General features: G+C 63.8%; 1 protein-coding gene across 4 annotated transcripts in view; it reads left to right on the plus strand.

Annotated features, from left to right (window-relative positions):
• ULK1 (unc-51 like autophagy activating kinase 1) overlaps positions 1 to 5,494 on the plus strand; it is a 22,500-nt gene extending 17,006 nt beyond the window's left edge. For 3 of the 4 annotated variants that reach the window (XM_059040010.2, XM_067015999.1, XM_067016001.1), the window contains 9 exons: positions 301 to 494; positions 826 to 935; positions 1,026 to 1,169; positions 1,535 to 1,728; positions 1,829 to 2,001; positions 2,082 to 2,200; positions 2,621 to 2,778; positions 3,541 to 3,676; positions 3,766 to 5,494. In XM_059040010.2, coding sequence (XP_058895993.1) covers positions 301 to 494; positions 826 to 935; positions 1,026 to 1,169; positions 1,535 to 1,728; positions 1,829 to 2,001; positions 2,082 to 2,200; positions 2,621 to 2,778; positions 3,541 to 3,676; positions 3,766 to 3,821 — 1,284 coding nt within the window. In that variant the 3' untranslated portion in view covers positions 3,822 to 5,494. The remainder of the gene's footprint in view (positions 1 to 300; positions 495 to 825; positions 936 to 1,025; positions 1,170 to 1,534; positions 1,729 to 1,828; positions 2,002 to 2,081; positions 2,201 to 2,620; positions 2,779 to 3,540; positions 3,677 to 3,765) is intronic. The other variant, XM_067016000.1, reaches the window with a different exon arrangement.
• The last annotated feature ends 3,791 nt before the right edge of the window (positions 5,495 to 9,285 follow it).

The following is a 9,285-nucleotide window of genomic DNA, read 5'->3' on the forward strand; positions in this document are numbered from 1 at the left end:
CCTTGCCTCAGTCTTCCTGTCTGTGAAGGGGGCCCAGAACCCGCAGCTACCTCGTGGTGTCTCTGAGGCCATAGGTGCTCCCGTGCGTGGCCCGTGCCGGCCGCGTGCTTCTGCGTGTATCGCTGTCCTCCAGCACACGGTGGAGTCAGCCTGCACACCTTTGCTGTGGAGACCTGGGTCGTGGAAGTTCGGGGCTTTGCGGTGTGGGGCCCTGCAGACTCGGGCCGGCGCTGCTGACCCCGTTGAGATGTTAGTGTCACCGTGGCGGGTCGTCCTCAGCACTTCACCTGCCCCCCGCAGGCCGTGCCCACGTTCGACTTCACCAAGACCCCCAGCTCGCAGAACTTGCTGACCCTCCTGGCCAGGCAGGGCGTGGTGATGACGCCGCCTCGGAACCGGACACTGCCCGACCTCTCCGAGGCGGGGCCCTTCCAGGGGCAGCAGCTGGGCCCTGGCCTGCGGCCCACCGAGGACGCCAAGGGCCCCTTTGGCAGGTGAGTGGGCGGGGACTCCCCCGACGCGGCCAGGGGGAGGAGAGACCCAGCCCTGCCTGCTGTCTGCATGCACCTCCCTCCCTCCTCAACCCCCTCGGAGCCTCGGTTTGTGCGTCTGTTCGACGGGTGACAGTAACTGCCCGGGGAGGGTGGGAGGACCGGGTGGCCAGCACAGTCGGGCCGGGCTGGGCACGCTGACCAGGCTGCGGGGCGCCCGGACCCTGCCTTGGGGGGCCGGGGGGCCGGCCCTGGGCAGCGGGGGGCCTGGCGCCTGGGTCTCCGGATCCCCTGGGTGGCGCACGGCGCGTGTTCACCGCCCTTCACCCTGCAGGTCCCTCAGCGCCGGCCGCCTCACGGATCTGCTCCTTAAGGCTGCCTTTGGGACGCAGGCCCCTGACTCGGGCAGCGTGGACAGCCTGCAGGAGAAGCCCATGGAGACCGGTGCGCGGGGGGGGGGCCGCCGGGGAGCGCTCCGGGGAGTGGGGGCCCCTGCGGCGGGAAGACCCCGAGCCCCTCCTCTTGCTCCCCCAGCGCCGTCTGCTGGCTTCGGAGGGAACCTGCAGCCGGGAGCCCGCGCTGGGGGTGCCAGCAGCCCTTCCCCCGTGGTGTTCACGGTGGGCTCGCCCCCCAGCGGGACCACGCCGCCCCAGGGCCCCCGTGCCACCGTGTTCTCAGGTGAGGCCCGTCACTGGCCTCGCGGCTGCAGCGGATCAGCGGCCCGCGCCGTCCGTCAGGAAGCGGGAGGGGCCCTGGCTGTAGTCAGGAGCTGAGCCGGGCACTGCCCGCATGCCGAGGCCCTGGGAGGGTCCTCCTTGGAGGCTCGGGGTCCGGGCTCGGGGCCGTCACGGGGGGACAGGCTCCTGCAGCCCCGGCCTCTGGACTCCGGGCTGCCCCTGCAGTGGGCGGGGGCCCGGGAGGGGTGAGGCTGTGCTGTGGCGCCTGCTCGCAGAGCGGGGGGAGTGGAGCGGGTGGGGACGGGGCTCTGTGTCGCACAGCGGCGGAGGACTGACGGGGAGGGGCGGCCGGCCCTCTCCCCACAGTGGGCTCCTCCAGCCCCCTCAGCTCGGCGGGCTCCCCCTCCGCCCGTCACCTGGCGCCCGGGGCCTACGGCGAGGCCCCCCTCGAGGTACCCGCCCCCGGCCACTGCTGCAGCTTTGCCGACCCCGTTGCCGCCAACCTGGAGGGGGCCGTGACCTTCGAGGCCCCCGACCTCCCCGAGGAGACCCTCATGGAGGTGAGGGCTGGGCGGGGGCGGGCGCCTGGGCCAGCGTGGCGTCCGGGCAGGCTGGGCGCGGGATGCCGAGGGGCGTCCCTCAGTCGCCCCGTCTCCCCAGCAAGAGCACACGGAGATCCTGCACAGCCTGCGCTTCACGCTCGTCTTCGTCCAGCACGTCCTGGAGATCGCGGCCCTGAAGGGCAGCGCCAGCGAGGCGGCCGGGGGGCCCGAGTACCAGCTGCAGGAGAGCGTGGTGGCCGACCAGATCAGCCTGCTGAGCCGCGAGTGGGGGTGGGTGTGCCCAGCGGGGCCCCGCGGGGAGGCAGCGGGGGTGCGGGCCCCGCCCCTGACGCGTCCTCGCCGCCCTCCAGCTTCGCGGAGCAGCTGGTGCTCTACCTGAAGGCGGCCGAGCTCCTCTCCTCGGGCCTGCAGACCGCCATCGACCAGATCCGGGCCGGCAGGCTCTGCCTGTCATCCACCGTGAAGCAGGGTGAGGGCAGCCTCGGCTGGCGGCGGTGGTGGCGGCGGCGGCGGCGGCGGCAGCAGCTTTCGGGGCAGGAGACCCTGAGCTCACGTTAGGGGCGTCGGGGAGGGAGGGATAACTATCTCTGGGAGAAGGTCAGTGAGGAAGAGGTGATGAGGGAGGCCTTCCTGAGGAGGTTACCTGGTGCAGGCCCAGCCCGGGGAGGGGTAGTGTGTGTGTGGGGGGGGTGGGGCAGGTGCAAAGGCCCTGCGGCAGGGCCCCCATGGGTCTGGGGGGCGGGAAGGCACAGCGTGAGATGCTGGAGCAGAGCACCTAGGAGGTGGGGTTGGACAGCGCCCCGGGGACGGAGTGAGGGGCTTCTGCCCCCCTGGTCGCGTGGGTTCCCTTCCTGGGGACCGGCCTGAGCTGCGGGGGTGCCTCCCACAGTGGTGCGGAAGCTGAACGAGCTGTACAAGACGAGTGTGGTGTCCTGCCAAGGCCTGAGCCTGCGGCTGCAGCGCTTCTTCCTGGACAAGCAGCGGCTCCTGGACCGCATCCAGAGCGTCACCGCCGAGAAGCTCATCTTCAGCCACGCGGTGCAGACGGTACGACGGTGGGGAGGGGTGGCCGCGTGGGGCAGGGCGGGGAGAGCCGGCTGAGGAGTGGGCAGGGCGGGTCGACGGCCACAGCTCCACCGGACTTCAGGGGGCGTCACTCCCGGGGTGGGAAGTTACGCTGCACTGTCCCCTCGGCCAGCAGATGTCACCCGGGCCCCTCCAGCCCTGGTGGGGAGCCGGGAGCTCCCCCGGGCTCGCGCCTCACTGCGAGGCTCCATGGCCCAGGCGTGTCCCTCCCTGAAACTCAGGTTCCTTACCTGGAAAACGGGGAACCTGGTTTTCAAGGCTCTTAGCAGGTGAGTTGGTTCCTTCTTGTCTAGAGGAAACCACCGCAGGCAGCCCAGCTGGGAGCTTCGGCGTGAAGGCAGGAGGGGCTTGGAGGGGCCCTGCTCAGTGCTCTGCGTCTGTTGCTTTGGGGTCCTTGTGCCCCAAAAGCGCTGCTTCTAAGGCAGTGCCTGTTTTTGAGAAAATTCACTCATGCGGTCCAAACGCAGCCCGAACAGACGTTCGGGAACAGCCGGCCTCCTCGTCCCCGAGCTCCCCCTGCCCCAGGGGGGACCGTCACTGACCTGACCGGGACCAGGGGCGCGCTCTGCCCGGTGCGGGTGGCCGGCCGCCTGCCCCGTAACCCCGGCGGCCTGCGGCGGGCAAGCCTCTGTCGAGACTGCGCGCGGCTCGTGCGGCCGCCGGCCCTGGGTCCTCCGTCCCCACGGAGGGCAGCCGGGCCCAGCCTCCGCCCTCACCCGGCAGGTGCAGTCGGCCGCCCTGGACGAGATGTTCCACCGCCGGGAGGACTGTGTCCAGCGCTACCACAAGGCCCTGCTGCTCATGGAGGGGCTGCAGCAGATCCTCTCAGACCAGGCAGACGTGGAGAACATCGCCAAGTGTCAGTGCCCGCTGGGCCCCTGGGTGCGGGGGCGGGAGGGGCGGCCGGTGCCCGCTCACCGTGGCGCCCGCGCTCCCCCCTCCCTGCAGGCAAGCTGTGCATTGAGCGGAGACTCTCGGCCCTGCTGACCGGCCTCTGTGCCTGACCTCCTGGAGGCCCGGCCCTTCGCTGCCGATCCGTGGGGTGCGGAGCAGCGTGCTGGCCGGGCTCGAAGGGACGAGCCCGCCGCCGTGACACCACTCGCTGAGGCTGGGGAAAGGACCGTGGCTCCCCACCCAGCGTCCGGAGCCAGGCCTCAAGCCACGTCCCTGTCTCCTGGGCTCCGCGGCCGTGGACTTCAGGGCACTGGAGGGCCCCTCAGAGAACCTCAACGTAGGCCAGTGCCCTGGCCTGGCCGGCGGGCAGGACTCCCTACCCAGCCGGCAATGAGAACTTCTCTCCCGGCTGCCTCGATGGCAGGTGGGGATGTGTGGGCACCCCTGACCCCGCCCAGACCCCAGGGCCGCCTTGCTGAGGACAAGTAGAGGCCCTGAGGCCGCGATGCCCGCTCAAGCCAAAGCCGCCAGGCCTGCCCAGCGGATCCACCCGGCAAAAGGTGTGTCCTCCTGGCTCCCTCCCCTCCCTTTCCCGAGACCACCACCCAGCTTAGTGAGTCACCCAGCACTTTATGCAGGCGGACTGGACCCGGGGCTGCCACTCGGTCCCGGCTGTTGCACCACCAGGCGCGTGTACACGCCCGTGATCACATATCCGTGTGCAGACAGCTCCGCGAGCGCGTGTGCGGTGCCTGCCGCCCAGGTTGCTGTCGGGGCGACACAGCCGTCTTATTTAAATGTTCTTGTAGGGACAGACGGTCCGAAGCACCGAGCTTCCAAAACCCAGCACAGACGCTGTTGCCGTCTCTCACACTTTACTCCTGAGATGTGTCTTATCTTCTGCAGCTCTTTTTCTTTATTTTTACAAGAAGAAAACTCGTATGCGTTGACGTCTTGTTCTGAAGGGACGGGGGCAGGATCGGGGCAGCCTCGGCAGCGATGCTGAGACCCGGGGGGCCGGCGGCGCTGGGCGCGTGTGGTCTGCGCACGGCCGTCCGCCCTCCTGCCTGTAGGGCGGCCCTACCCCTGCCCTTGCTCCCTGCCTGAAGACGGCGGGCAGCTGAGGACCGTTTTTGTGCGTAAAGCTCCCTGTCCAGCTCTCACAGTAGGTTTTGATGTCAAGCCCTCTGTCCCCTCACCAGGTCCTGGCCGCCATGGGGGTTAGGCGGGGAGGCCACCTTCCAGGCTCGGGCTGTGCGGGGGGTCCCTTTTCTGGCCTGCCCAGCTCTGCCGAGCCCCTTTAGAACGTGTCCTCAAGGATGCAGACGGAGCCGCCCCAGTCCAGTACCCCCGGCGCTGAGGTCTCACCGCAGGCCCAGGCGAAGACCCCACGTGTTTCTCTCTTGCGATACTTGAAATCTTGCCTCTGTGCTTGGACCCAGAAGACGAAGAGCAGCCCTGGAACTCATTTCTGTCTCCTCACCGGTGACTTGAGCTTCTCCTCCTGCAGATGTCCGTATTTATTGCTTTACGGTTGCTGGAACCAGGGCCTCTGGGGGGCCGGCGCCGCGGGAGGGGCCCCTCGGGCTCTGTCCGCGGGCGGCCTCCAGGGTGCAGCGCGCGCGCTGCCCGCCCAGCCTGTCCTCCACAGCACAGCTCTCCACCCTTGGCCTACCTTACAAGACGTTTGTGTCACCCGCCCCCGCCCCCCTCCACCCCTTGCGTTAAGTTGTGTAACATCAATTTAAGGAAATAAACCTCTCGAGTTGTTGGGCTGCTGTTACCGATGGTTTGTCACGGCCTACCCTTCTCCCGTCCCCTCCTTTCTCGGACTACACGCCCCACCCCCGCATGTCCTGCAGCAGCAGCTGGAGTTTGGGGGCCAGGGTCGGGCGAAGGCTGGGAGCTCAGTCCTCCAGGGGTTCACCGGCTGCCAGACCTTGACGGCGGCCGCGTCATTTCCGTCCCCACCCACGGCTCAGGAGGGTCCCCCGCTCCACCTCTGGGTGGGTGTGAGAGGCTGTGGTTTTGCGCCCTGATGGTTACTGACCTCAAGTATCTTTTCGTGTGTTTGTCAGCAACTTCTAGATCATTTTTGGAGAAATGTCCATTCAAGTCCTTTGCCCGTTTTTGAATCGGATGGTTTCTCTTTTTGTTGTTGAGTGGTAAGCTTTCCATTTTTTAAACTACGGGTTGTTTTTTATTTATCTGTTTTTATTTTTGTTGGTTTTGGTCTTTTGTTTTTTGCGGTACGCGGGCCTCTCACCGCTGTGGCCTCTCCTGTAGCGGAGCACAGGCTCCGGACGCGCAGGCTCAGCGGCCACGGCTCACGGGCCCAGCCGCTCCGCGGCACGTGGGATCCTCCCGGACCGGGGCACGAACCCGCGTCCCCTGCATCGGCAGGCGGGCTCTCAACCACTGTGCCATCAGGGAAGCCCTATTTATCTGTTTTTAAGTTTATTTTATTTATTTATTTTTATTTTTTTGGTTGCATCGGGTCTTCGTTGCTGTGCGCGGGCTTTCTCTAGTTGTGGCGAGCAGGGGCTACTCTTCATTACGGTGCGCGGGCTTCTCATTCCGGTGGCTTCTCTTGTGGAGCACGGGCTCTAGGCACGCAGGGTCAGTAGTTGTGGCACACGGGCTCTAGAGCGCAGGCTCAGTAGTCATGGTGCACAGGCTTAGTTGCTCCGCGGCATGTGGGATCTTCCTGGACCAGGGCTCGAACCCGTGTCCCCTGCATCGTCAGGTGGATTCTCAACCACTGCGCCACCAGGGAAGCCCTACATATTGTTGTAATAGGTTAAAAGTATCTCATTAAGTTACCAAAAAGGCTAACCGCAATGTGAAATGAAAGTTCACGGAGGGGTAGTGACAGAGGAAGTGGAAGGTGGGGCCTCAAAAGGCCAGGTCCCAGCAGGGCTGCTCCAGTCTGGCTTCCTGGAGTGCAGTGCTCTCGGCTCTGCAGACAGGAAGGGCTGTGCCTGGCGGAGATGCAGCCCCTTCCGCTCTGTGGGGTTCCCGGTATGTTACACAAAGAAATGCCAAAAGAGGATTAAGACAACCGTGGCATTTTGTTGTCAAATTAATAGACTTTATTCCTTTCGGCGGTTTTAGGTTTACAAAAAATTGTGCAGAAAGTACAGAGAGTTCCCCAATACTCCCTCTCCCCTGCCACCCACTTTACTTCTGTTAACACCTTGCATGGGTGGGATTCATCTGTTACAACTGATAAACCTACACTGACACATCAGCATCACCCAGAGTCCATGTTTACGTTGTGATTCGCTCTTGGTGCCCGTGCTGTGGGTTTGGACACACGTACGATGACTTGTACCATTTCAGTGTCACGCAGAGTAGTTTCACTGCCCTGAATATCCTCTGTGCTCTGTGTTCATCCCCCTGACTTCAACCCCTGTCCCTTTACTGTCTCCATAGTTTCGCCTCTTCCAGAATGCTGGAATCACACAGTGTATATAGCCTTTTCAGATTGACTTCTTCTGGGTCTTTCCATGGCTTGATGGCTCATTTCTTTTCAATGCTGAATGATACTCCCCTGTCTGGGGGTACTGAGTTTATTTATCCATTTTCCTACTGAAGGATATCCTCTTGCTTCCCAGTCTTGGTATTTATGGGTAAAGCTGCTGTAAACAGCCCTGTGTAGGAGCCTGAGAGTAAGGAGGGCCCAGGAGGGCAGGCTGGGCCGGGGGTGCAGCGGGCACACGGGAGGGACCGGCTCCTCACTTCCTGCACAGCTCACGTTGCCCTGCACGCTCCTGGCATGCTCACAGGGGGCCTTCGGCCAGGAGGTCTGGCTCAGGTGCCTGCCCCACTTCCAACTGCCCCCTGGGCACCTGTCCCAGCCTCACAGGCCTCAGTTTGTTCTCCGTAGATCAGAGATGTGGGATCGGGGCTGCTGGGTCCGGCTCGGTGCCACCATGGCCAGTTTGCAGGGAGGCCCCTCGGTAGTCTTTTGCTTTCATTCTCTCACCTGACACAGGACCTCGGAGCATGGCCCCAAGCTTCCATCCTCCCCACCTGCTGGCCTGTGGCACAGCCTGGGGTCTTGGGCCTGCCCCTGACACTGCCCTCACCCGGCCTGGGTTTTCGGTTCCAGCACCAGGAGCTTCCTGGTTCACACGGGCAGGGGGAGATGGCATGCTTCCCGGGGCACAACCCGAAGTCCCATCATCCAGTCTCAACCGTCTTCCTCGGTGGCTCTAGTTCCAGCCGCCACAGTTGCCCAGGTCGTGCGCTCACACGGATGGCTCAGCCTGGGCCCCGTGTCCACCTCCATGTGCCGGAGCGGGCCCAGGCCTCCAGAGCTGCAGAGGCCGAGGGCGGGGAAGGAGTGTCCCCCGACAAAGGAGTCTCTATGGTAAGGGGTGCTGTGTGATGGGGTTCTCTGGGTGAAGGTAGGGTGCTCTGTTGTGGGGTGCTCTGGTGATGGTGGGTGCTTTGTGTGATGGTGGGTGCTTTGTGTGATGGTGGGTGCTCTGGTGATGGTGGGGTGCTCTGTGTGAAGGTGCCCCGATGCTTCCTAAGGCTGCTCAGCCACCTGAGTTCCCCAGACCACATGTGACCTTGACCTTTTCTCATGCCTGGAACCCTGGGGCAGCTCTTTCTTCCCTTCCTCAGAGGGGTGGGCTGTCCTGGGGGGTTGTTTAGCACAGGTGAGCTGTGCCCTCCCGCCTGCCTGAGCTCTTTTCCAACTAGGCAGCTGAGTAGAATTTGGTCCAGGAGAGAATCCTTGTCAGCAGCCATTGATCCACTTTCTTTCTTGTGGATTCGCTTGTTCTGGACATTTCATATACAGGTGACCTGTGAGCAACGTGGTGGTTAGGGGCACAGACCCCCCACACACACGCAGTCGAAAATCCACATATAACTTGACAGCTGGCTCTCCGTGTCCGTGGCTACGCATCCGTGGATTCAGCCACTGGCCGACTGAGTAATCCTGCACATTGTATTTAGTGAAATTCTGTATAGGTGGAGCTGCCCATTCAACCCTGCGTTGCTCAAGGGTCAGCTGTACATGGAATCATACAAGCACGACGTGGCCTTCTGCGCCTGGCTTCTCCACTGAATGTGTTTTTAAGGTTCACCCCCAGCCGTAGCATGCGTCAGTACCTCTGAGTCGTTTTCACACAGCATTTAATACTTGATCACACACTCCTGCTGTTGGTCTGTCATTGTCTGTCCCCCGTAGAATGGAAGCTTCCCGAGGGCACGCGTTCTGCTCCTGGTCTATTCCCAGCCTCTGCAGACGCTGGGAACCTAGCAGGTGCTCGGAAAATAGCTACTGACCGAGTGGCCGTCTCAGGGAGGTCTGAGTCCCAGTCCCATGCCGCGAGCCGCACTTCCTTCCACCTTCTGCGGGCTGTCGCTCGCTCCCGCCGGCTGTGGTGACATCTGTGCCGCCTCCCAAACCCCATGTGTGGACGAGTTTCCCATCTGTCTTCTACTAGCTTCCAGGAGGTCCTCACTCCCTGGAGCTCTCACACAGGCGGCTCCAGCATGACCCAGTCTCTCCCTGGCATTTGGGCCCCTCTCCGTGCCTCAGCTTCCTCATCTGTA

The sequence above is a fragment of the Kogia breviceps genome, chromosome 15, assembly GCF_026419965.1.
Source record: "Kogia breviceps isolate mKogBre1 chromosome 15, mKogBre1 haplotype 1, whole genome shotgun sequence".
In the NCBI taxonomy this organism is placed as follows: Eukaryota; Metazoa; Chordata; class Mammalia; order Artiodactyla; family Physeteridae; genus Kogia; species Kogia breviceps.